This window comes from Leuciscus leuciscus, assembly GCF_965113295.1.
Source record: "Leuciscus leuciscus genome assembly, chromosome: 21".
Classification (NCBI taxonomy): domain Eukaryota; kingdom Metazoa; phylum Chordata; class Actinopteri; order Cypriniformes; family Leuciscidae; genus Leuciscus; species Leuciscus leuciscus.
The window spans coordinates 5606819-5634765 of NC_138745.1; the positions used below are offsets into that span (position 1 = coordinate 5606819).

Consider the following 27947-nt stretch of genomic DNA (forward strand, 5'->3'; position numbering starts at 1 on the left):
AATCCACGTTAATATCAATTTATTGTCATTTAAATTGTTTTGCGTTTATTTTTCTTCCACGTGTTTTCTCCCTTCAAGCCAGAAACGGCTTGATTTCAGAAATGAATTTTTCAAGAAATGTCCTCTCAGAAAAACCTCCACTTTGACCCAACAACCTGTTTCACAGCCAACACATACATACACAGATGATAGACAGATAAGAGTCTATCTCTACAATTCACCCCAGTCTAACTAGGAGAGCCTCCTTTACCACCATACATGGATCCAGACTAGTTTGACCTGCCCGTGGACTTGCTTTTGCAATATAAGCTATAACATTCAACATTATAATGGGATCACTGTCCTAAGATCATGAAGTAACATCACACCATATCTCACAAACAAGTCAGTCCATTCAATGGTACAATCTCATTGGCCCTCCAAACACTATATCTGACATCCTCAATACATTAGAAGTTCTGCATGCACTGTTTTACTTTAAACCAAGCATAAAGTAGTAGGTTATACAGAGAGAGATATCAGAGCTGGTGTTTCTCATTTGATTTTGGAGTTCATCAAGTTCCACTTGTGTTCTTCTTGGATATCTCTGAATGCATCTGTGAAAACACAGCCTTGGCGATGCACAGCTGAGTATCTGTTGAATGCTCAAATGCTCTCTTCATTGTCAAACACACTTTGCAGTATCCCACCCGTCCCAAGATCAGAGAACACTGCAACACATTTTATACACACACAAGCACGCACGCACACACACACACACACACGCGCACTCAGCTTAAATCTAGACAGAAACACAGCTATAGCAGCCGCAACAATTTTCCCCAAAGTTCTTCACATCTTCATTGTAATAAAGAGTCTTCCATCATATGACGACTTACTGCACCTGCCTGTCTCTGGAGAGTTTCAATAAATGCACCCAACCTCTCAACATTCAAAATAATACACAATGATTCAGTTCTTTCCAAAAGATTAGTGATTGTAACTCGTTGTAATTAAATCAAGTCTGTTTTTATTGTCTAGGATATGAATTAAAGGATGCTTACCCAAGTGAATAAGCCAGATCTTCCTTTAAATCATTTCTTTTTTTGGTGTGTTTGTGTACAAAAGTGGCAATATTACCAGACCGCATCCCATTCAGCGAATGCACACACTCAAAATGACTATAAACCATTGTTAACACACTAGACCAGATTAAGCACATTTTCTTGCTTTTAAAAAGTACAACCAGATGCTTTGAGAAATTTAAAAAATGTTGTCATGATGACATCAAACATGGTGACATCAAACATGGTATCATGAGTTACGCCATCCACTCCAGATCCAATTTCTACAATTAAATGTTAGGTCTATTCTGTTCATATGTTTTTTTGTTTTGTTTTTATCAAAATGGCAATAGTCATAATTACTATAGAAAACTGTGGACACAATGCTTCAACACTTTAGATACTATATATTTATATATATATATTTATATATACACATTAAAAGATCCAATTGGTGGGAGAATTACTCAAAAAGTCCATGGCTGCATCCAAAATTGCATACACTCCAAGTAGGTTCTCCTTTTGAATAAGTAACTTACATTAACCTTACATTACTTGAATAAGTAATATAAAAAAATTATGAATGTTATCCGGAAGTACTACATTTGTCATGTGACCTACCAGCATCAGTTGCGTCCGTTCACTGCCATTCCCAAATCCTCTCCCGTGGCCTCATGGGATAGTAAAGTGTCCATCATATGTGCACTTCACAATCTCGCCGGAAGTCGTACTGTTTTATGAATATTGTGAATTCGGACATACTACTATGGCCACGTTCTGTTTTTCACCTAATATATTAGGGAAGTATGCAATTTTGGAAGCAGCCAATTTTGTAAAGGTAGGTGCGGTCACATTTACCGTTGCAAGGCAAAATTTCACAGGCGAAAATCCAGTCGTTCTAATAGGAATCTGCGCGTTAAGGAGTTTCGCATAAAGCAAAAAAAAAAAAAAAGAAAAAAAAAGAGTAAGGCGACAAAGTTCCACACGTAGTGCTGACCAACAGAAAGCTGCTTATTTTGAAAGTGACTTCTGTGTGAGCAGTGCTTCATACATCGTAACGCTATTGACAACAGACAGCAACCCTTTTTTTATCCGTGAAATTTCCCTTAAAACTTTGCTAACGTGACCGCACCTTTACATCTCAAATGTGACTGGATAACATATGAATACAAATGTATTTACTACATTAATCTCATGCATTGGAGCAACTCCCATAGATGTAAATGTATTCATAAAGTCTGACTGACATAGAACTTTATAAACATTCTGTGTTCATACTGTAGTGTGTGCATGTACAAATTCTCCCCATCACACTAAAGAAGTCGCGCGACATCCCTTTAAGATGTCTAGAAGGCAGTGGTGATTTTCCAAGCCAGTTTCCCCTTCTTTCTTTTTTTACAAAAAAAACCCAAAAACAACAACGAGCAGGGAAAACAAAAACAATAGGACAAGTAAAATGTGCTCTCACTCGTATTGTAATGGCTTGGAGGAATTCAACAAAGCAAGCCCGACCTCCTTACTCCGTTCCCTTAAGAGTAGGAGAGGTGGGATCCGTTGGAGATGTGCGAGGTGACCGAGGTACTACGGCTGAGGACTCCCTCTCCACCACCAGACCCTCCTGGGCCTCCGCCAGATGCGGTTCTGCGCAGGGGCTGCGGGCTGTTCCTCAACGCCATCAGGCTGGGACCCCGAACCACCAGCCCTCCGCCTCCGCCACCTCCTCCGTAGACTCCTTGAGAAACCGACGACGACTGGGCGGAGGAGGACGACAGTGTGATGGAAGGCGGTGCGGGAGGAGGAGGAGGGAGGAGAGCGAGGGACTGGGAGGAGGAGCGGGAGGGAAGGTGGTGGGAGAAGACGTGGGGGTGTGCGAGGTCCCCCCTGCTCCCTCCGCCCCACTCCTTCTCTTTCTCCCGCTCCCGCTCTCTATCCCTCTCTCTCTCCCTGTACAGCTGTGGCGTGCTCTGGTGATGGTAGTGCTGGGGAAGGTGGTGCCGGTTGTGATGGGAAGACGAGGAGGAGGATGAAGATGAAGACGAGGACCGGGAGGAGTGGTGCAAAGGCCCGTCTCGCGGTAATCCCAAGGCGTGGGAGGCGGACGACGAGGAAGAGGATTCGGCCCGGCTCGGACCCCTGCGGGAGTGGGGATGCGGCGCCCCGCCGTGACTCCAGTGGCCGGACGGACGGGGGGTCTGGCTAGACGGGTAGCCCTGCTTGGGATGAGCCTCGGAGGGGATACCTGTCAACGCCAGGCTACTGAATCCCAAGCGGAGGCTCTCAGAGTCGAAGGCCTCGATTTCGGACGCCTGGCGTTCCAGGAGGGAACGAATGCGCTCTGAACGCTCGTTTTGCAGGGTCAGCATCTCTTCCTCGATCTGGAGAAAGAGATCCATGGATGTCAGAATTGCACTTGTACAAGAGTGGTCCTCAACTGGCGGGTCATGACTAGGGGCTAGACCCTATTTACTGGAGCATGAGCCCCACTGAAATACTGTTCCCAAGTAAAACATTACTGACGAATCATTGTCTGATGATGGAGATAACCGTATACCAACCTGATAATCATTTTAAGTCATTGTACATCCCAAAAAAGGACATTGCATTTGGCACTCTTTCGAATTAAATTAATTACTTGTTTTAAAGGTGTGGTTGAGTATGATTTCACTTTTCTAACTTTAGTTAGTGTTTAATGTTGCTGTTTGAGCATAAACAACATCTGCAAAGTTACGACGCTCAAAATTCAAAGCAAAGGGAGATATTTGCTTTTAAAGAAATCGTTTTTTAAGGACTAGAACAAACGGCTGGTAGAGACTTCACGACATTCCTCCCGGGTTAGTGACATCACTAACCCTAGAATTTATATAAATCCCGCCCCCAGGAACACGCAGTCCATGTTGAGAAGAGGAAGAGTTGTTGTAGTCGAGCACATTTGTGAGTCAGCTCAAGCTGTCGCATCCGTCTTTTCACATGCAATAGAAAGTCCCTCTGTGTGCATCTCACAACAGTTCCTATATGAGCGATTTATAGATTATCATGACAGAATATGCTAATTGAAGATGGTTAACTCCACATCAGCAACATAAATTCATCAACTAACCATTCAGAAACATCCTGTTGCTTCTACATGTTGTCACTTCTTCTCGAGTCTCTCCATCTTTGTCTGACTCCATTTAAACATAAAAGGCAGAACAGTTTCTGTCATTTTAGTGTGCCTGTGTGAGGTAATCGAAGCTGCTAAGGACAAGAGCTCTTGAAGCTCCGCCCCCTGTGCCGGGAGCAGCAGCTCATTTGCATTTAAAGGGCCAGACACAAAACGAGGCGCTTTTGCTAACCCTCAAAAAGTGACAACTTTAACATGCTATATAAAAATATCTGTGGGGTATTTTGAGCTAAAACTTCACACAAACACTCTGGGGACATCAAAGACTTATTCTACATCTTGTGAAAAGGGCATTATACCACCCCTTTAATTCAAAAGAGTGCCATGGTCATCCTGAAGTTTTCTTTGATGGACTATTAAAAACCCTAGACCATAGAGCACCTTGACTGGACACTTCTCCTTAAGATGAGCTCTCTTCTATTGGACTTTGCTTGAAGGACATTGCATATTTTTGTACAATTTAGATACTGTTTAGTTGCAACTTGACCAGCTGAGAACCACTGCTTTAGTTTCCATTGGTCTACCATCATGGCCATGAATGAATGCAGTCAGCCTTTACCCTTTGTTCCAGCAGGGCTCTGCGGATGGACACTCTCTGCTCCAGGTCTTTAACCTCCCTCTCGTGCTGGGTGTCAGTGTGCATCTTGATTTTACTCTGGTACGCATTGAGCAGCTCCAACTCCTGCTGCAGCTGCATCCTCAGCACCTGATACTCGGCTTCCTGAGTCTCATCCAATCGCAGCTGGAGTGAAACAGCACAAAACGGGAAAGATCAATGAAGCAGGGGTAGCTCTGATGTGTGTGTGGCTGCTGGGATCAGATGTAGGGTGATATACCTTACCATGTACAGTTTTGAGAGTATGTCACTGATGATGCAGGTTTGAGTGAGGGTTTTGGTGGGTAGTGGGATGGGAATTGTGATTGATGTGTCCTTGCCTTACTCACAGCCTGTGTGGACAGCATGTCGTTGATTGAGTGGTCGTATTGCTCGGCCAGAATAGCCAGCTTACGAGTCTGCTCATCTTTGAGACGCTTCAGCACGGCCTTGTGGTCCGACTTCGGTGTGTTCTCCAGCAAGTGGTTCCTCAGAGCTTTAAACTGACGTGTTTGGATCTTACACGTGTCCTGGAACTGACGCTTAATCTGCAACTCTTTGGACTACAGGAACAGGGAAGAGGGTTGTAATAAGGTTTGACAACAGACAGATAAGAAAAGAGTGGAGGGGGAAGGACAGAAGCGTCACAGCACGAATGTGCCGTCATTGGTCATAAAACACTTTAAAACAATGTCTTTATTTTAATGTAGCATGACATTGTGGGACATGAAAACGTACAAATAATTTTGATTCAGTTGTCAGATTCTCTACAGTCTCCACAATTTTTGTTGTCTTCGTTATACCAATTAAAATGACTCACTTTTTATTCATGTTTTACCTAATAAAACATTTTAAACTTAGTTAAAATTACATATTTGAGTTTACAATTTAATAAGCTAGTAGTGCCCTCAGTTAAACATAAGTGATGATCAGAATTCATAAGACACGTCATTATAAATAACTTAATTATCAAGACATTAACGCAGCAGCATCAAAGCTATATGAATGGAAAACATAAAACTGAGATGATGATGAATAAGACAAAAATACTTAAAATAATGTAAAATATAAAATGAACCAAAAGACAATGATTATAATAGAGAATTTATTTCAGAAACATATAACAGAAATCTTTGTTTAATCTTGAAGTAAACATCCATTCATGCACAAACACAAAATGAGGATGAAACGCACACACAATGGCCTTGAAACAGACGGTGCAATGCAACATAAAATAACACAAACATTCATCAAATAATAATTAAGACATACTTTGTGATTTTTTTTTTTTTTTTTAAAAGGGAGCATAGCATATGTAAACAATAAGTAACAAGACAAAAATGACATTTTCAAAAACTGGAACAAATATGGCTAAAACTGAAATGCATCCTTTTTTTGCCAAGAAATTGAATTTTCTTAAAATATTTATATTGTATGTCCTCATTACTCATGTCTCATTTCCATTGCAGTACACAAATGGTCCCTTTGATAATGTTAAGATTTCTATGAAGACCTTTCAGTATTTGAGTTTTTAACAGAGCGTTTCATATATATATATATATATATATATATATATATATATATATATATATCATTTGTGAGTTATTTTTCATCAATCCAACCATCAACCTCTTCATTTCTTATGTCACAACTCTGTTTTAATCTTTGGTTTTCAATTTGCATTCTTCTTGTCAAACCTTACATTAAGATGATTGTCAAATGGCTTCTTATTATAGTCTCTGATATGCAGTAATAGACTACTAATAAATATAAAATAAAAGTGCCATGCAAACATTGAGAAACTAGGGCTAACCTATGAAAGTCTTGCATAAATGCTTCATCTAAACAGGCCAGACCTCTCTTCGTAAGGATATGTCCAAAACATTTGTTTACATGGTAAATATGATCAGATCATTGCCTCTAGTGCAATAACAATATATTTCTCTAAACTCCGTATGCATATTCCCAAATTCAATCGTCTACAAACACATTTCCTCATATACTGTTGTGTAAAAACATTTTGGGTGCTAAACTATAAGTATATGAACTTCTATGTGCCAAAAAAGCACATCAACTACCCACATCTTTAGTAATAAAATTGCATATCTCATATACTGAATTTATAATAGATCACTCACATTTAAGAGTAAATATTTCACTTAAAGTTAAGAGATTAATGTTCAAATGAACATTAACATTCAATAAAGTTCACTGCTAAAGTGGCAGAACTGAACTAACAGCATTTAGGATTGCTCATCCATCTGATGGTGGAAACCCCCTAGATTATGTGGCATATGATTGCCATTCTTGAGGTCCTGCCTCTAAAACTTCCAGTGAGAGGACTTTATTAATATTTTAGCGGCTTTTAGTTGTTCTGAAGCTTTTGAAATTATACAAAACACTGATTTTGCAACAATATGCAGCCTAGTTTTCAATGTTTTACTATTTCAATACAAAACCTTTTATACACCAGGACTTATTTGAAAAGTAGGAAAAATCATTGGCGCTTTATTCAATAAACTTCTATTGCACTTTTGGAAGAATAAGCTTGTAGTGTTGCGTTTTTGGGAGATCTGTAAAGCTCAGTATTATTATCCACTTTCACAGTAGACACAGTACATTAATTTAGCATTGAACGTGCATGGCTTAATTGAAAGGCCTATGGTCATTTTCATAAAGAGCCATTTTGGTTTTGGAATATAATACAATTTCCATGTAGAAATCAAGACCCCCCTTCAAAACAAAATAAAAACTAAATCAAGATTGCACAGACATGGCTTCAACAATCACCATAATAACACATATAGCTCTTGCTATTTGAAAATAAAATAACTCAGAGTAAAAAAAATAAAAAAAAATAAAAAAAAACAGAAACTTTTACAAAAAGCACAATAATCAAATAAAGCTTTCCATTCACTGGCGACTGACCGTGAATGAGCGAGTTGTAAAAAATAGGTTAATCTAAAAGGGATAGTTCACCCAAAATATATATTCTGCCATGATTTACTCACCCTCATGTGATAACACAAATTAAGAGATTTTTTCTCTCCCTCCAATGAAAGTCCGGGTAATACATTTTATGACACCTTCACAACCTTTTGGACCTTCTAAGTTTTGGTTACCTGGAATTTCAAATGAGAGACAGAAACCTCTGGTTTCATAAAAAAAAACCATTTTGCTTCAATGTTTAACATTTCTGGATTTGGAACGACACAAAGGTGAGTAAATTAGAGGATTTTCATTTTGGGGTGAAATATCCCTTTAACCGGATACTTCCCTGTAAAATCAGGCACAAAAAAGGAGTGCATGTAAGCAAACGGACAAAATAAATCAGCCATAAGGATCAGAAAGAAAAATAAACGATGGATGATGGAATGTGCATGCTCACATACCTCCCTTCTTCCATTTCAATCTATCTCCAAGGCACTACCTTTCCTTTTAAAGACCTCCCTGAGGCGGTTCTCCTCAACACACTCTCCCACCTCCCGTCTTCCCTGTACATCCTCTCTCTCTCCTCCCTTCTCCTCCTTTCCTTCTCTCGTCTCTCCCTCATCCTCCGCCTCTGTTCCCTCACGGCTCTAGGCAAAAGAATCGGCAGCTTGCAGGGTCTCTCCCTTCGCAGCAACCCGAAGGCCTGCAGCCGTTTCAGGTAATTCTGCGGCAGTTCCTTCAGTACGCGCTTGGCTAAGCGTAACACCACGGAGTTAGCCAGGTCTGTCAGAGTGCCGAGAGGTCGCCGGACAAACCGGCGTCCTAAAAGCAGGAACCGTGCGAACAGAACGGAGTGTTTGCTTTTGGCCTGATACTGTGCAAGAAGGCTATTTAAAGGCACAGGGATTCGGGACTGTCGCCCACCCCAGTTGCGTCCGGCTTTAGGGAACATGTCGTAGAGGCTGCGCTCGGTCAGGCCACCCAGAAGAGACTGGCACACAGTGAAAAGAGGCTTTGGCAGGCGAAAAAGAACTCGCATCCAGAGGCGATTGAATTTGCGTGGAGTGTTTTGGAGGAAGACCCTGGCCGGCCGGACGACCAGGACCACCACGAGGTAAAGGGTGAGGAAAAGTGAAGGGGAACTGAGAAAGGACGCAGAGATCAAGGCTACGGGGACGTAATAAAGTCCTAAGCTTAAAGACAAACCCAGACTGAACAGGCCTGAGCCCCAATATGTTAGTGAAAGGTATGTGGAAAATGACAGCGAGCAGCAGGAACGCAGGAATAGGTAGGAAAAGAAGAGCGCCAGGAAGGCAAGCTCACCAGAGAGAAGGATAGAAGCAAGGGAAGGAAGAGGAGGTGAGCGGCGCAAGGACAGCAGGAAGACGGAAAGGAAAAGAAGGGTGAAGACGGAAGGCTGCACGGCAGCCGAGAGCGAAAGAACGAGGCAGATTGCGTGAGAAAAGAGCGAGGGAAGGGTAGGTTGGGAAGAGGGAGGCGTGTAGACGGGCGGAGGTTCCAGCTCTTCTAACGTATCCGGAAAGTAGAACTCAGAGAGTTCGTCTGCGTCACGCTCTAGTGGGCGGCGCTCAAAAGAAGGAGCGAGAATTAGCTCTGATGGACAGCCGTCGGCCACACCTCTATCCTCGTCCTCACTCTCTGACTCGCTAGCGTCATCCCACAGAAGCCCTTCTACTTGTCTGGGATCGGCATCAATTTTGCCCTCAACGTATTGCTGTTCATCTAACGACATTTCAGTTTGCTCTTTTGCACTTTCGTTTGCATTGTCAGCAGATGTTGCAGCATCTTCCACTTTTCCTTCACGGTCTATTGTTTCACATTGGTCAGTAAATATCTCTTCAGTGTCATTTCCTTCAAGAAGTTTTATTTCCCTCTCAGCTTGCTCAGCTGTGTCTTCAACAGCACCTACCGGCTGCCCCTCATCCCCATCTATCTTTTCTCCATCTCTCTTTCCTTCATCCTCTAGCTGTTCCTTTGGCTCCACCCCTTTACCTTCAAGCCCCTCCCTTTCAGCATGATCCTCCCCCTCCCCAAGAGGCCCCTCCCCTTCTGTATCCTCTGTAATGTCACAGTCACTCACTCTCAGACTCTTGGGTTGCTGGCGGACTTCGACGGCGTGCTTTTGCCGAAGCTCTTGCTCACGCCGTTTATTGTACTCCATCTGGTTGGTGAGCTCGGTCTGGTGCTGCGTCCGGATCAGGTCGGCCCGCGTGCGCTGCACCAGACCCAGCTGCCGAAACTCCAGCTCCTGAGTCGACTCGTGATGGCGAAGCAACATGGCGCACTCTAGATCTTTCAAAGTCTGTTTCTTGTTCAGGTCCTACATTGAGACAAGTATATGGAAAGAAAGGAGGCAGAGATGGAGGATGGTGGTTAGAAAAGCATCAGGCAACTGTGGTCAGGCATAAAATGAGTACATGGTATTTAATTAGTAGTTTTCACTGGAATGGTGTCTTTTAGGAGCTCCCTTTGGAAAGTGTTGGCTGTGTGGAAGACATTAATTTGCAGTTGTGAGTAGGAGCATCTACGTCAGACCTTGATCATTAAACTCGTTGTCGTGTTGAACATTATCATTAACTAAAGCTAAAACCATAAAAAACATTCTTATTATTTGAAATAAAATAAAATATTGTTTACACTGGCCATATTTGCAGTGTTTCCCAATAATTACCTAGACTGGAAAATTTAAAAATATATATTTTTGCGCGGTTGCTTTGGCAAAGCGTCTGTCAACTGAGCTAAAAATCATAAATCACAATATGGTTTAGTGTGCTTATCAAATAATTAAATCATAGCCTTTTGCTAAGTAACAAAGTATATGATCTGAAGTGCAGCAGCAGCACATCCAGTGTTTGCAGCGTCTCAGAGCGGCTCGCTTCACAGTTAATGCAGTGAACTCCGTCTACATCTACATTTATGCATTTGGCAGACGCTTTTATCCAAATCGACTTACATTGCATTTCAAGGTAAACATTTACATTCTTATCAGTTCTTGTTCTTACCATTCTTACCATCTCTTAATGTATTGAGTTTAACATGCATTTATGAATGCTATGTGTGCCAGTCACGCTTTATTTTCACATTCGCCCAAAATAAAAGTTTTATGGTCTAACTCTAGCAAGTGAAGAAATTAAGTTTAGTAATTTTACTGCTGTAGTGTGTAGTATAGTAATTTATATACTTATTATCAAATATTTATATTTTATTTTGCAATGCAGTTGTATTACAATAGTAATATATTCCTTAGAGATAATAATAATAAAAACTTAATCTGGTTACTCATAAGTGGTTGGTGCTGTTTCTTTTCATAGGCATTAGATTGATGCAATTAACTTTAAAAATATTGAAAAGTTTCTTCCAGGGGACCATCCACCACGGTCTCACAAAACTGCATGTGACTGACAACATAAGCAAATAAACCAGTTTGTCCTTTGTGAATAAGCGGTCATCTGAAACACAAGCTGTGTCACAGTAGAGTCATGCAAATTAATAATAACAAACTCATTTAAAAACAACTAATAATGCCGATAATCATGAATGATCAAATATCGGTAGATTATTTGGCTAGTACCTCTCTGAGCAGGTCTTGCTCCATGTTGTGGCGAGATAGCAGCATCTTCCTCTTGTATTGGCGACACTGCAGCTCGTAATATTGCCTCTGTCTGCGTAGTAACCCTGCCTCTTCCTCCGCCTGGATCTGCTGGAGACACTCCTTCTGCTGGACCAGCCACTCCTGCTTCTCTCGCTTCGGCGTGGACTGGTTCTCATTGAGCTCCTGCACAAAGGGACAAAACATTCAACACTACATCTGAGCAAATCCACAGCCAAACCAGATTGTGACGTACCTCTTTAAGTTGCTCTTTTCGCTGCCTGTACTGGCGTTTCTGAGACTCAAGCAAGCTGGTCAACTCCTTCTTCTGCTGGCCCAAGATATGCTGCTGAAACTTCTTCTCTTCTGTGAGAGCACCCTTAGTCTGAGTGGTAAGACAAGGAGAAAAGAAAAGTTGTTGTATTTCAATTCATTGCCATATCATCTTCACAGGCTATTTCATGGCAGATACAGATTCAACATTCAACAGAACTATAAATACAAACATTTTATAAAATTAAAATAAATAGTGCAAATATTTTATATAAATGAAAAAAAAAATTATATATATATATAATTTTTTGTATATTATAACTTTGTATATGTACAAAGTTTTTTCTCATTTATATAAAATATTTGCACTTTTTTATTTATTATATAAATATTAAATATTATTTATATATATATTATATATAATTTTTTAATGAATATATAATTGTTTTAAATGTATTTAAAATATAAATAAAATTATATCGATTTTTTTTATATTTTAAATACATTTAAATAAATTACATTTATATAATTAAAATATTTTTTTAAGATGGAGAAAAAAAAGACTACAAAATGTATATACAACACTATCAAAGATTTCTTTGATAATGTACTTGTGATAAAAAAAATTATTTACTTGTGATACAAAATAAGTTCTTCAGAGTTTGCCATTTAAAACCCGTTGTCTCATGACATTTAAAATGGGCAGATTGGCAGAATAAAACGGCTCTCAGCCTGACTTTCACTCACTATCTCTCTTTGTATGGTCACATCTGTTTTTGCCACCACCCAGAAGGTGTTCAAGGCAGAGATGGTAGGTTGCTCCTTTAGGGGAGAAAGGTCAGTGGGTTTACTGTTGGGTCAACAAGTCAAGGATGGGGGAAAGTCTCTTGTGTTCCGGAAGGATCCTATATTTGGACTGGTTATTCTCTTTTCTGTAGCATTTCTATATGAGGTCGTGTACACTTCTTATCGGATGAATCCCTGTCCCACCCCTGAACATATCATATTAGCTACATACAATAAAACTTTGGAGGAAGCTTAAACCTTCTTCCCTCCGCTGAGTTATTCAATCCTGTTAAATAAAGAACTGAAAATGATGACGACACAAGAAGAAATCATATAACACAGATAACAAAATACATGCTTTACAGACAGGTCATTTTGCTTGCCATTTATCTCATATACAGTACAGGCCAAAAGTTTGGAAACATTACTATTTTTAATGTTTTTGAAAGAAGTTTCTTCTGCTCATCAAGCCTGCATTTATTTGATCAAAAATACAGAAAAAAATGTAATATTGTGATATATTATTACAATTTAAAATAATTGGTTTTCAATTTATTATACTTTAAATTATCATTTATTTCTGTGATGCAAAGCTGAATTTTCAGGATCATTACTCCAGTCTATCACATGATCCTTTAGAAATCATTGTAATATGATATTCATTATCAAAGTTGGAAACAGTTCTGCTGCTTAATATTTTTTCATAACCTGTGATACTTTTTTAGGATACTTTGATGAATAAAAAAAAATAAAAAAATTAAAAATAGAAATCTTTTGTAACAACAATATACACTACTGGTCAGTAATTTGGGGTCAGTAATTTTTTTTCTTTTTTTTTTTTAAATAAATCAATACTTTTATTCAGCAAGGATGTGTTAAATTGATAAAAAGTGATAGTAAAGAAGATTTGTATATTTGAAAATATTTTTTTATTTTGAATAAATGCAGTTCTTTTTAACCTTTTATTCATCAAATATATTAGGCAGCAGAACTGTGTCCAACACTCATAATAAATCAGAATATTAGAATGATTTCTAAAGGATCATGTGATAGACTGGATGTCACATGTGACACTGAAGACTGGAGTAATGATCCTGAAAATTCAGCTTTGCATCACAGGAATAAATTATTTTTTGAAGTATATTCAAATAGAAAACTATTATTTTAAGTTGTAATAATATTTCACAATATTACTGTGGTTTTTTTCTGTATTTTTTATCAAATAAACGCAGCCTTGATAAGCATTAGAGACTTCTTTCAAAAATATAAAAAACGTAATGTTTCCAAACTTTTGACCTGTACTGTATACTGGTTGATAAGAGGTCAGAAGGAGGGATTTATAAAGAAAAGAAATCTGAAACCATCAAGCATTGTTTCCTCCACTCACCTCTTTCTCCAGGAAGACCTGGTGCTTCTTGCCAAGCTTGTCTGCTTCACTGCCGAAGTTGTTTCTCTGCGTCTCCAGTTCCTTGTCAAGCCTGAGCTGATGTTCGTCCATCTCGGCCTTCAGCTTGTTCTCCAGAGCCATCAGCTGTTTCTGATGCTGCCGCCTCATGCGTTTGTATCCGGACATCTGCTCTCTCAGCGCTGAGCCCTGCTCGTGCTCCTGGATCTGACGGGTCACCAATGAGGCTGTGCGGATTGTGGCGAAGTGGTCCCGTCCTCGACGTCTGCGACCGCCAGAGGGGCCCTGGGGCTGGGACTCCACCTCCGGCTGGTACGGGTCGTCATAGATGTTATCATGGATCTGTGTGGGGGACAGAGGGACAAATGAAGGAAGAATCATGAAATAAATCTGTGCATGTGTGTGTGTGTGTATATTTATACATGCATAGACTACCTGTCAAAAGTTTACAATAAAGAATTGTTCATGTTTTTAAAAGAAGTCTCTTCTGCTCACCAAGGCTGCATTTATTTGATCAAAAATATAGTAAAAACAGTTAAAAATTATTACCATTTAAAATACCTGTCTATTGTAATATATTTTAAAATGTAATTTATTCCTGTTATTCAAGGCTGAATTTTCAGCATCATTACTCCAGTCTCCAGTGTCACATGATCATTCAGAAATATTTCTAATATGCTGATTTGGTACTCAAAACCATGATACACTTTGGGGTAATTAAATGATCACTTATTCAGCAAGGATGCATTAAATTGATCAGTAAAGACATAATGTTACACAAGACTTCTATTTCAAATAAATGCTGTTCTTTTGAACTTTCTAAGAATCTTGAAAAAATAATCATGTTTTCCACAACAACATTAAGCTGCAATGTTTTGAGGACCATTTATAAATGCTAATTATTATTTTTGATCAACTAAATGCAGCCTTGGGGAGTACAAAATACTTTTTTTTTATGTAATTTGACTAAGTTGTTTCCACACAAGCAGCTCAAACGAAGCCATGGACACGTACCAGAGGTTTGTGCAGCACCGAGCTGTTGGAGGTCACTGTGTGTTCGCCCTCCTGCATCATAGCCATCTCTCCACTGTCATCCGAACCATCTGCAAGGCTGTTCACTGAAGAACTCTGGGAGCTGGCACTTATCGACATGGACGGCAGCGAATGGGAGCTCTCCATGCTGTTCACCGTGCCCGTCCGCAACATATACTGCTCTACATCCTGCAAAACACAAGACTGCATTTAAAAATATGCAGGTGATGGTGATTTCAACAACCATTTTTAAAATCACCCGGAAATGCCTTTTGCAAAAGAAAAACTTGAAATCTAATTGAAACATTTAACCCAGATCAATCCTATTAAAGGGTTAGTTAGATGAAAAATCAACATAAAATGTATTCTATAGCTGTGGAATATAATTGTTTTCATGTTGCATCCCAATGCTGATGTGAAGGATTCTGCACTGATGCATAAAAACTAAATTATCTTTTTTTTTCTTTCTTTTTTATCACATGTTGTACTGTTTTATTGTAAATTAAGAACTCTTGAGTATTAATAAAAAGTTGCTTGTTTTTCATAAGCTAATAACTTACATAATAACTTAATTATATGTTTTGTGTTTACATATTACAGCGGAGTATTAAAAAAAATAGACAGGTTGTCTTGTAATTTGACATGCTCTTATGTTTGAAAATATCTAATAAAAAAGTTTAAAGTGTGTATTATTAATAAAAGAACTGGAGGACAAGATGCAATGTGATGTATCTATACGTTACCCCCTGAATCTCATTCAAATCATGAGGAAAGTTAAGATTCACACCTATAGTGTGTTCAATAACTCATTAATGCAGTGGTCGGGAACCTATGGCTCGCGAGCCACATCTGGCTCTTTGGCAAAAATCATGTGGCTCGCGAGGTCTCTCACCCTTTACCAACAAACCATCGATGAAACAATTAAAACACATCAACAGAGATCGGCTCTCTGCAGAAAAAGCAGCCAATTACAATTCCCTTGTTGTAGTCCAGCCTACTTAAGTTAATTAAAAGTTTATGATAATAATAATATTCAAGTTGTACCGGCAAAAGTGCGTGTTCAGTGCTGTTCGGGAGTTCTGTGGTAACCTACAGCTCCTGCACTGGATTCAAGCTGGCGAAAACCATTCTAGAACAGCAGCGAAAATGTAAAAGTAGGCTTTATAAACTTTAATATATCCTTTTATTGAAACGGGGGCTTTGCTGTGCAAAGAGACATTTGCGCAGAGACCCTTTATGTCCTATAAATGTGTCGTATTTTTTGATAATCCGCGCAGATTTCAGTTGACGATTCTGTTTAAAGTTATTAATAACAAAACATGAATGAATGAGAAAGAAAATAACAGGATGTGCTTTATATTGAAAATAAATATTAAAAGCGTGATAAGTCGCGAAAGAGAACTGAAATCTACTGACAGGACGCTGTGCGCGCGCTCCGAGCGCAACACGGACAAGTAGCCTTTGTCTTCGGTTGCGCGCCTAAGCGGCCAAATAAACAGAAATATTTAAAAATGGCAAGTCGAGTATTCACGTAAACACAGCAGATGTACTCTGTGCATTCACTCTCTCTCTCTCACACACGCACACATAAGAGGATTTATGCTCATCACTTGGTAACTCAACCTCACAGTGAAAGCCCTGCACAATTAATTCCATATTGCAACTAATTTATTGTTTGCTGAATATTTGTTTGTTTTTAGTTGTCTATGGACCTAATAATTAGCCTACTACTGTTGAATTTTTTATTGAAAAAAGCACGTCTTTAATTATATATATATATATATATATATATATATATATATATATATATATATATATATATATATATATATATATATATATATAATTTTTTTCTACTGTGGCTCTTTTGGAAAAATGCATTATCCAAAAATGAAAAAATGGCTCTTTGGTCAAAAAAGGTTCCCGACCCCTGCATTAATGTGATGGATTTCGGACAAAGAAAATGTCCATTGATTGATTAGATTGTGAAAAGTGGTCTCTATAACAAAGGTTTGAAAATTACAAAAAGAAAAAAAAAGTCAGAGGAAAAGCAAGTTATTACATTTGAAGAAACACTACAAAGAAAAAACTCTTTACAATAGCGGACTCTGAAAGCAAATAAGATCATTCTCGAGTTCATATTGACTTTAAGGCTAGCTAAATCAAAGAGACAATTTGCCATTGTGTCACAAACAAATCACTCAAGCACACCCAAGGTCCGAACGGTGCAAGGGAACAAAAGACTCCAAACATTTGAAACATGAGCTGGAAAACGTCTGAAACGCAAGTGAATAGACAAAACAATTTAACAAACCCTAAACTGTTTATGTCTATTGTTAAAATTCTTCTCTGGTTCCATGATCTAACGATTGGACGAGAGGACGGCACCCAGGCAGACATATTTACTGTACCGACCACATTTGATGTTTCCAAATATAGCTCTTCTACTGCAGTGTAAACAGATGAACTGATAGTGCACGACTCTATCAAACGAGAGGGATTCTGAAAATCAAAGTTCCTTTAAATGTATTTATTTGACAACCAGACAAGTTGAAAGGTTCTCCCACCTCTTCCTCCTCCGTCCCCTCGATCGCAGGCCCATTATGTGTCTCATGGAAGAGGATCTTCTTCATCTTTCGGTATTGCAGGTTATCTAACTCCCTCACAGCGTCTTTAGTGCGTGCTATCAGATCCATCACAGCTGTCACTGGACGCTCACGGCACAGGAAGTGATGCTGGAGAAACAAAGCAGAGAGGTTTTTTCCAAACAGCAATCACTGGAATGCATCGTGTTTCAGAAAGTGTAACATTAACAGTCTTAAAGCGCCTCAAAAGACTTTTACTTTAAGCAGCACATCAGAGGTAGGTCTGTCCTGGGCAATCTTCTGCAGACACGAGTCTACGAAGTTACGGAAATAATCCGACCTGAGAGGTTGGGAAACAAAATATGCAAATTAGTTAGTTGAATGTAGTGCAATTCAAAAGGCACATCCTGTTAGAGCTACTTGGTACAAAGTGAATAGTGTTAACGCTTTAGGCACCAAGTTGATGCCAAATTGGGTATGATTCAGTTCGGTACTTGCGGTATCTGACTGACAGGAGACTGCGATCTCAGAGTCATAAACATATTTACGGTGCTTTGCACATCACAGGGATACAGCTTCACATGTGAATGATCAAAGGCACTTCTATGTCAAAATTCCCATCTTATTTTATATAATAATTTGGGTGACACTTTAGATTAGGGTCCAATTCTCACTATTAACTCCGACTTTTACCTCAAACTCCTAATTACTGCTTATTAATAGTTTGTACGGTAGTTGTTAAAGCTGCAGTAATTTCTTGTAAACACTGTTGATATTTAGCCTGGAAATCCCATCGAGTAATGAAAATCTCACTGCATGCAATTGGATAACACTACGACCAATCACTGTCGTGACTGCGCTGTCGTCATTTAGCTCGCCTCTGGCGAGTGCATCTATCGGTGTATCGGTGATTGGTGCAGCTCGGATACAAGGGCATAGTTAATGAGCGTCATTACTCAATGCCAGAGTAACTCGCTGAGCAAATTCAACTTGTGCTCTCGCGATTTCCATGGTAGTTGATATTTGAAATCACCAACACAAACACACCCCTACCCAAAAGGATCACACACCCCTATCATGATGCCTTCGCCCCTTGATACCTTTACTTAATTACTCATTTTATTTGAAGGCTCCACGTCACTATATTATTGTATATATTATATACACGATAATATATTGCATATAAATTACACTATTTTACATATAAATAATATTATCCAGCATTTTAAATAAGAGTATTTTCAACAGCATATTTATGGCAAATGGTTTTAAACTTTTGTAGTTTAATTTTCTGCAATGCCTGATCAGAAAGTTTGAGGTATATCAATACAGCGCTGCTTTGGAAACACATAAAAAGCAAGAAGATCTTTGACAGTGTGGATGAAGCGTTTCTGGTTCCCTACCAGTGATTGGACTGCAGGACTGGGCTCTCGTTCTGGGCGATGTGGTATAAGGCACTCATAGCATTCATGTTAAACAAGGGAGGCTTTCTCTCTGCTACAATAGAGAAAAATAGAAACAAGCAAGCAGTTAGTAAGGCATCTATTATACTGTAAGTATATTACTATAAACATTCACCTTATTATGCTTTTTTACACGTTCATCTTTCTTTAGTGTGTAATGTTGCTGTTTGAGTATGAAAAAGGTCTGCAAAGTTACAAAGTCCCTCCAGCGGGAGTTATTCTCTATATCAGCGTCAGTGTGTCTGAACTCCCTGAAACACCTCCATTGTAGAGTTTCTTCCGGGAATGAACGTCAAAATATTCCTCATTTAAAGAATTCCCGCCCAAGGGATATGCAGAATAAAGGGGCGGGGGCCTGGTTGAGTTAGTTAGTAGTGTGTTGAATCTCTCAGTTATGGTAAGGGGCGTTACATTTCTCAAACGCACCAATCACAACACACGGAGCACATTGTGCTTTTTGGAAGGAGGGGCTTCATAGAGTCAGGCCTGTGTTTTCTCAAAAGACCATTGGTGGCAATGGTTCTGCGATCTACGTACTTAGGCTTACGATGCTTTTGAAACGCAGCCCAGAGCGTTACTGACGTACTGGGAAGAGAAATGCTGCCACAATGTTGAATATGTGAAAAATAATGTTGTTTTTTTTGCATTCAAGCATGAAAACATGTTTTAGCAGACCCCAAATACCAAATCAAGACTTTGTAAAACGACGTAATAGTGCCTCTTTAATATTTTGCCTGTGGTAAGCAACAGTAAAACATTAAAACAAAATGTGAAATATGTTGAACATAGAAATGGTACATTTTCACACCAAAGATGTTCTCTTTCAACATACAACACATGGGTGTTCTCTTGCACATCACGCATGACTTACCAAGCTCTATGCAGGTAATGCCGAGTGACCACACGTCAACCTTGCCATCATATTGCCCTTCATCCATAGCGAGGATTACCTCTGGAGCCATCCTGCAAACAGAGTACAACTTCTGTCATAACTCTCCTAACAGTAATTGACCAGATGATCTCACTATTTTCAACAATCTTATGTTCAAGAAAACCATTTAAAGTGACCTTTAACTCATGCGTAAGGGTATATTTCTGCCTAATATGTTGATAAAAGGCGTTGTAATTAATGGGAAGTGTTTTTGTACCAGTAAGGTGTGCCCACAAAGGAGTTGGCAGGAGCAACAATGGAGGCAGAGCCAAAGTCTCCCAGTTTGACTTGGCCAGGCTCAGTCAGTAAGATGTTACCTGCTTTCACATCCCTATAAAAGGAAGAAACATTAAAGATTCAAAGAAGATATGTTGTAACTGAAGGCGACAGCCAAAATTATTTGCAGAGTCGACAAAACTGGATCGTAAAGGCATTATATCAGAATGCGTTTGCATTAGGGGTGTGCGATATTGACAAATTATATCAAGATATTTTCTAGGATTTTGTCGAAACCGATAATTAGACAATATTTTGCTGAATGTGTTTTTGTGCTGGTGCCTTGGTTAGTTTAGGTCTGTCATGGACATCTGACTCCTGAAGCTTTACATATTCTTCACATTCTGTGTTGTTAATTCAACCGATTTGTTCAAGTGTCTGAAATCGCCCCCGATACCCTTAAAATAGCGCATTATTTGATACTAGTGTCATTTGTAGGAGTGTACCATAGTGGACTTTATCGAGGAAATGAAATCCCATTATGCACCGCAATAACAAGTGTACAACCGACAACGTCTAGAGAATACCCATAATACACTGTGACGATCGCGCCAGATTAATTCGCATCTGACTCATCCATCCATTTTCCAAACCGCTGGTCCAATGTGGCTACAGCGTAATATCATACAGGTATAAATTCCTTTTTAATTCATTATTAAATTGTTTAATTGAGGTTTTTACATAGTTTCCATGACAGAGCTCAAGATAAATCTTTTCATTACTACTGGAGCTGCTAGTTTGCTACGTTTCAAATGATTATTAAACAGCAAGCACAAACTATGCAAAAGCGGCCGAACACAGCTCCAGTCTTTATGAATGGATCACAGAATCATTGATTGATTTGTGCAAAAACTCTGATTTAAATAGTAACGAGAAGCCACTGTGTGTTGCTCGAAGACTGCACAACGGTTCTGTTTAGGATTTGACAAAACAGGAAAAACAGACAATATTAACAATATTATGTCTGAAATGTAACTCAGAATATTAGCTTCTTGTTTACTGAACTGTTGTATGAAATCAAATCACGTTTCCAATCGTGCATATATTTGGGTTAAACTGCATGCCTGCTTGTGTAATACTGCTCAACTATATCATATAGAAATATAAGAAAAACTATTTTTAGTCCCCCATATCTTGAATTTTGGAGTCAATCTACTAGGCTACATCATGCAGTGAAAGTGTGCACTCTAGGTGTGCGTGTTTGTTTTTTGTAAAGTGAGTGGCATGCTAGATAATGACAGCTTCCACATCCTTAAAACAACATTTATATCGTATACCAGGGGAGTCCAAACTCGGCCCTGGAAGGCCTGTGCCCAGTAAGAACTTGATTAACTGGTTCAGGTGTGTTTAATTGGGGTTGGAGGTAAACGCTGCAGGACAGTGGCCCTCCAGGAGAAGTGCTGGACACGCCTGTTGTAGACTAGCCTAGAAATCTAGATGCACCCGAGCGGCAGCAAATTTTAAACTTGCAGGCAATGTCGTCTAGCAACTCTCAGTTGGCTTGCGAGCTGGAAAAACCAAACTCTAGTCAGGCCAATCAGATCGTGTATAGAGTCGGTGGGTGGGCTTAACATAATGACGGCAGAGTTGTGACGGTTCCGTGTGAATTCCCTGCTACTTGAAAACAAAGAAGAGCTGCTGTCTTTCGAATCGGCTTTGGCCGCGACTCTGGAAGACCTGGAGTTAAGCTTTTCTTTGCAAAAAGAACAAAGAACGGCACTGAAGTCATTCTTAAAAAAGGAAGCTGTGTTCGGAGTTTTGCCGGCCAGATACGGCAAAAGTTTAATCTATCAACTAGCTCCGCTGGTGGGAAAACGCTCTGGTTGGTTATAGCGATATCCCATTGCGTGCAGAGGGAATTTGAAAGACAACCGTTTATCCCGCCCCTCGGATTGAGCCCTGCCAATGGTGTGTTCCCAGACCCAACATCTTGATGTGGGTCTGGCTTGTCAGGCTAGTTGTAGACAATACACATCGCACACCCCTGATTTACGTGATGCTCTTGAAAATCATGTCTCAAGCTGCTCTTTACCTGTGAATCATGTTGTGCGAGTGGAGGTATACCAAGCCCTGCAATGCACCGTGAGTAATTGCTGCTATCTCCACTTCCTGTAGTGGTTTCTTGTGCACTGGGAAAGGGGAAGAAAAAAAATGGGATCCCGTTTATTTGTTTCTGCAAACTTCTTGACCAGTGACGTTTTACACTTCCGCATCTGACCGAGCAGCTGCAAACATCCACATGCTTCCTGAAACAACTCACTCACCTTCGAGCAGATCCGAGGCAGAGCCCAAACAGTATTCCATCACCAGCTACAAGAAAAGTAGGAAAGGAAGATCAATGAGAGGTAGACACAGAAAAGAGGAGATAAAGAAAAGGCATAATTGCTGTTAGCAAGCGACAAGTGGTGCATGTAGGGCTGTTATTGTAGAAAATGGAAACTGTTAGCGGGTCAGTACATTCTCTTCCCTGAACGAGGCTTTTGAAAAGCGTTCAGCCTCCCTCCCACACACAGAGACACTCACCCATGCTGTGTGTTCGCGCAGGTAGCAGCCTCTGTACTCCACCGTGTTGGGGTGCCGCAGCTTTTGAAGGAACTTCACCTCTTTGACGATATCCTGCCATTTCTACAGCAGGAACGAGAGAACAATGAAACAATCAAGGGACTATTCAGCGTCGGCTTCTGCTCCCCTTCATTTCAAATTTCTGATCTATGTGATTGTGTGAAACAGCCGAAAATGTGAGATTGCAAATGAGGCGTAGCGCGGCACTTGGCGTTTGAGTGTTCTGCAGCACAGCGAAGGGGGTAGTTTCCGCTGTTTAAATGGCACAACGGTCTATTTCGGCCAGAGAGATGCTGTCTGATTTGCATAATTTGAATGCAATGCTGGGGCTTGCAAAGAACAGAACTTGGTAACATGCCAGTCGATACAAAAAAAAAACACTATGAACTGCCTTCCTGTCTAGTGCCTACAAAGGCAGCATCCTAACTGTAACCTCATAAGAGAGCGATTTAAAAATGCCCAATATAGGCATCAACTTGAGGAGACTCAACTCAGAGTTCAAAGGTGGCCACCCACTTTTTACTGGCCTTGTTTCTCTGGTCTTCGTTTAATAGTTATAAGCCATGACCCAAACCAGCTATGAGGAGGATCACAACAACATTACAAACATAACAAAAAAAGTACAAGTATAAAGAGTACAAGGAAAGAAACACAATCCCATGAAGCACTGAAAATTACAATCAAATTGAAAATGTAGGAGAAATATAAAAAGAGTTGGTAACACTTTAGTTTAGGGTCCAATTCTCACTATTAACTAGTTATAGGATATTGGCTGTTTATTAGTACTTATAAAGCACATATTAATGCCTTATTCTGCATGACCATATTCTACATCCCTTAATCATCCAATACCTAAACTTAACTACCTTACTAACTATTAATAAGCAGTAATTAGGAATTTATTGAAGCAATAGTCATAGTTAGTAGTGAGAATTGGACCGTTATCGAAAGTGTGACCGAAGAGTTCTTTTAGCACAATTTGCTTGTTTCGAATCTCTGATTGGTAGAGATTTCATTGCAGAATCGTGGGTAATGTAGTTTTCCACCAGGAATTCCATTGTTAAATAATTACTTAAAAAATAAGTTGAAATAATGCAGACTTCACAGCTTCAACAAAAGCATATACAATCAATTAACCACCTCATAGCTCAAAGTAGGTCTGTTTTTAAAGTTTATAAGTTATCATTAAAAAATTATTTCCCTATCCCTATGGAGAAAAAAAATGGGATTTTTACTTCTGGAACAGACTGTTGAACTCTATTGACTTAAATGGAGTTTGCTGTTAGAAAGTAGCAAAGCTAACAACACAACACTAATAAGCATTGAAAAAAGCATTTATTAGCAAATACGTTGCTGACATTTCTCAGTATAACTGTATTTTTCTTGTTTGTCAACCATCTTTAGCAGATTCTTCCACTGCATAAGTGCGTATGCTGCAGTGCATCATGGGACTGGCGTATTTGTTTTACGTGTACACTTGAGCAAGCATACAGTGGTGTAAATTCTCGTTATCAGCATGACTTTTATTTTTGGCACAATGTGGAAACACTGCCTCAACCCGTTGTTTCATACTCAAATAATAAAAAGATCATGAGACACAAAAACAACAACAAACTACTGGAGATGGCGTTAACAAGTGCTTGTGTGAGGGGTTTATAAAGTGCACGCAACTGTAGTTTAAACAAGAGTTGATTCTGCTACCATTTTAAAACATCCTTTGTGTGAGAAGTCTGCCTATGATGCCTAAAAATGCTTCCCAGAGAGGCAGCTCAATAGGTTTTGGAACAGAGCCATCATCTCGCTCTTACATAAAGCCACCTGCATGATGCTCGAGATTTCTTGCAGACTGATTCTAGCCAAGTCGCACTGCTTTGCACAACCAAAAATACAGGAACGCTGCGTGCTGGTGTGTTTGTGTTCACCTCATTAGATTGCTTGCCACTATAGGACATCTTCTTGATGGCCACCACCTCATTGGTGCGGATGTCATGGGCCTATAGGAAGTGGACAAATAAAAGCAGAAACGCATGAGGAAGAGAGGCACAAATAGTCACTTCATCTCTGTTCACTGAACTGTGCTACAGTTCTGAATGTCCTAATGGCCACTTACAAAGTAGACGGCTCCAAAGCTGCCATGGCCGATCTCACGCAGGTCTGTGAAGAGTTTCTCAGGATCGTCCTTGTAAAAGAGTTCCGCCACCTCCGGGTCCTTGAGACTCCCAGCCCGCACACTCGACGGCATGGCCAGCGCCTTCACACACACACACACAAACAAAAGGAAATTTGCACATTAACATCAGCATAGGATTGACTGGAAAAACCTAAAATACAACCATTAGGAGAAAACAGGACAAATCAGCTTTAAAGCATCTACCCTACATACAGCAAAATTCAAGAATCTAGGATACAGCTCAGGGTTAACGCTGATAAAAAGGGACCAGGCCTATATTTCTACAACAAATTATGAATAATTCATTCCAACAACCAATAATAGAAACATTCAACATATCAAACGTGCCATTTCCAAACATGGACCAGAACGGGCATCTGATCAAAATTAAACAAAGCTAGAAAAACCCTTAAGAATGTTCTTCTTTATCTTTATCCAGGTCCTATTACAGTTACGGCAGGGTTGACAGTACTGATTAATTTTAATCGATCTTCATTCTGATGAACATATCTATTTTGTATTTAGATGTATCTGCCAATATATCGGTTATCGGCTTTCAAAGTAAAGAATTATCGTATCAGGCAAAATTTTCATATCGGTGCATCACTGGTATAAAGTATGTGAATCATTAGGATTATTAGTTCAGTTTGATTTTACTTTAAGGACATAAACCCAGATCTTCTCTATCTAGTCTGATCCTGAAGTTGATAGATCTCTGAAAGTTTCTGGAAACATTTTCAAAAATCCATTATATATGAAATAACTTTGTGTCCGATCTAAGGAGTGTACAAATGATTAAAGTAAGTCCAGGAGCAAATTAATATTCCAGGAGGTCACAAAAAAGCATCATGGGTGTGTATTGCAGGATAGAAAGAACCAAAACCACAGCGCTCCAAGATTAACATTGTTGCCAGTCTAAAGTTGGCTGTAAACCACACACATGTACAGCCAGAAGACTTTTGAAAGAATGGTTTGTGGACAGAGGAGTCCAAAATAGAACTTTTTGTTTTATATGTAAAACCAGGACGGATTTGGCAGGTCTCCTGCAGGAAAAGGTGTCGGTCTAAGAACTGAAGTCCTGCGAGACAACGCAGAAGAAATATAACGTTTTGGAGTGGACAAGGCAAAGTTTTGATCTTCACCCAATGGAAATGTTGAAATCAGTTCTTGCATGTAAACCCATCAAAATCAGAGTTGAAACCAAAATTCCTCCAAGCTAATGTGCAGGTCTGGGTTCACACCAAAGGCACTTCTCCCAGTTTAAGTGAAAATATACAGTGTTTTTTTGTGCTATTTATTGAATTGGACTTTATGTATCTAGTTATACGGCTTAGATGATCTTGTCTCGATGCAGGTCAGATTTATGCAGAAAACTCTTAAGGGTTCACCAACAGTCAAGCGCCACTATGTAATGAGATGCAACAGAGTGCATTATATAAGAACAACTAAAATAGGGCGATGATCTGAACCATCCACAATTGAAATGATTGTATGAGAATAATTGTGCTTGATTATGCATCACATAAGAGCATTCAAAAGGAGGATGCTGGACCAGACACCTGACTCACTCACAATTCAGATTCACACCTCTCCATGACGCTCTGAGTCATGTTCATGTTAAGATTAAACACACATGCAAAAAAGAAAAGAGAAATAGCAGATGAAATCTGAGAATATACAACGTGTGAGCAGAAGGAACTCTCACATAAATAACAGGATTCTTTGTAAAACGTGTGTGACTTTAATGTTAACACTTTTTAATGCATACTAGCATATTTCAAGGCCTCTAAATTATCAACAAGATCAAAACTTTGCTGAAAAATAGTTGTACATGATCTACTACATGCCTTCTGTCATCTGATTGTAAAAATGTCCACCTTCAGGATGTGGTTGCTGTGAAATCTTTAATGCTTTTTCCAAGTAAATGTAAGATTCATTTTTAAATTGATAAAGGTGTTCATCTCTCAATCATCATTGTATTGCAGTGCATATGATTTTCCCCCCACAATTAGAAACACAAGAGCTTTGTTCAGAAACAAAAGTGTTTAGATAATATCTTAATAAGACTTATCATTGGGAGATAAAGAGTGATAACTGATACTTGTATGGATTTTATGCAAGTAATGTGTTTACTGTGTTTACTCACAAGCTATCAGAATTTAATCTTTCTTTTTTGCTAATGTAAATAACATTTGCACTAAATTACATATTTTTGCACAATTTGAGCCTCTGAATAACTTTGGTGTTTCTTTCTCCCCGAGTATGAGCTCCATATTTTCTCTATAATGTGCCATAAAAGCCTCATGTATCATATATGACTAAACATGCACACCTTTTTTTAAATATTTTTTTTATATTTTGTTTAAAGGTTCAATAAACTGTTCCATTTTAAAATGATTTGTAACTTGTATGTCAGGCTTTACCAGGTTAAATAATAGATTATGTTGCACAATCAGTTGATGAAGCACAAGGAAGATGAAACGATGCGAATGTACGTTATGTTACATTGTGCAAGCATATCAATGCAATTACCCAAAACGCATCAAATGCATTGCAAAAACAGCTGCAGATAACGTCTAGACAACAAACATCCCAGTTTAGCGATATTCCACGCCATGCATGTCACCCAGCCCTGCATTAAATGATTTACACGAGCCTGTCCTACCGTGGTTTATGGGATCCACTGTAGCTAGCTAGAGTCAGCTAGCTCCCGGCCTGCTGGGGAAAATCTGGCCTCTTCTTCTCCTTTCTCACTTCACAAAAAGCGATCGATTTGAATAGCGATCCATCTACTTCTAACGTAACGATCGCGATCAGCGGCCGGTAATCAGTCCGATCATGATATAATTGAATGGATAATACTGTTGTTAACCGTTAACGGACTCGATCAGCTGATTGTCAAACACAACGAATGAGCACTTTAAACTACAGTCCGATATTCCGCCTCTGCCGCGCGTATTTTTATCATTTTTTGTCATGCCGTCGGCGTCATGCATTTAATTCGCCTATTTCTGTCATCGACAGGTCCGTCCCTGTTTTTCTTTTCCTGCCTCATTCGCTTTTTGTCCAGGACTTCATGATGGCGGAGTGGGGCGGGAGCCGACCGGAAACCGGAAGTGCGGGTG

General features: G+C 39.4%; 1 protein-coding gene across 4 annotated transcripts; it reads right to left on the bottom strand.

The window, feature by feature from the left end:
* Positions 1–2: 2 nt before the first annotated feature.
* On the bottom strand, positions 3–27947 carry taok2b (TAO kinase 2b). Of its 4 annotated transcripts, XM_082152069.1 has the most exons (20): positions 27488–27947; positions 24763–24903; positions 24575–24646; positions 22614–22715; positions 22355–22400; positions 22123–22219; positions 20032–20145; positions 19755–19846; positions 18824–18917; positions 17679–17760; positions 17403–17570; positions 14818–15024; positions 13786–14145; positions 12360–12434; positions 11596–11724; positions 11322–11525; positions 9831–10070; positions 5149–5361; positions 4763–4945; positions 3–3418 (listed from the first exon to the last, which is right to left on the bottom strand). In XM_082152069.1, exons 2-20 carry the CDS (start codon positions 24892–24894, stop codon positions 2573–2575), a joined length of 3456 nt encoding a protein of 1151 aa, XP_082008195.1. In that variant the 5' UTR covers positions 24895–24903; positions 27488–27947; the 3' UTR covers positions 3–2572. The 4 variants fall into 4 exon arrangements, with proteins under 4 accessions (XP_082008195.1, XP_082008196.1, XP_082008193.1 ...); XM_082152070.1 differs by lacking the exon at positions 12360–12434; XM_082152067.1 differs by lacking the exons at positions 3–3418; positions 4763–4945; positions 5149–5361 and having other exon boundaries at positions 5890–10070; positions 27488–27945.

Coding starts and splice junctions, on each gene's coding strand:
- taok2b (XM_082152067.1), bottom strand. CDS start 24,894: ATGCCGTCGAGTGTGCGGGCTGGGAGTCTCAAGGACCCGGAGGTGGCG. Junction 18,918..19,754: donor CATTACCTGCATAGAGCTTG/GTAAGTCATGCG, acceptor TCTCTATTGTAG/CAGAGAGAAAGCCTCCCTTG. Junction 14,146..14,817: donor CGGTGCTGCACAAACCTCTG/GTACGTGTCCAT, acceptor TCCCCCACACAG/ATCCATGATAACATCTATGA.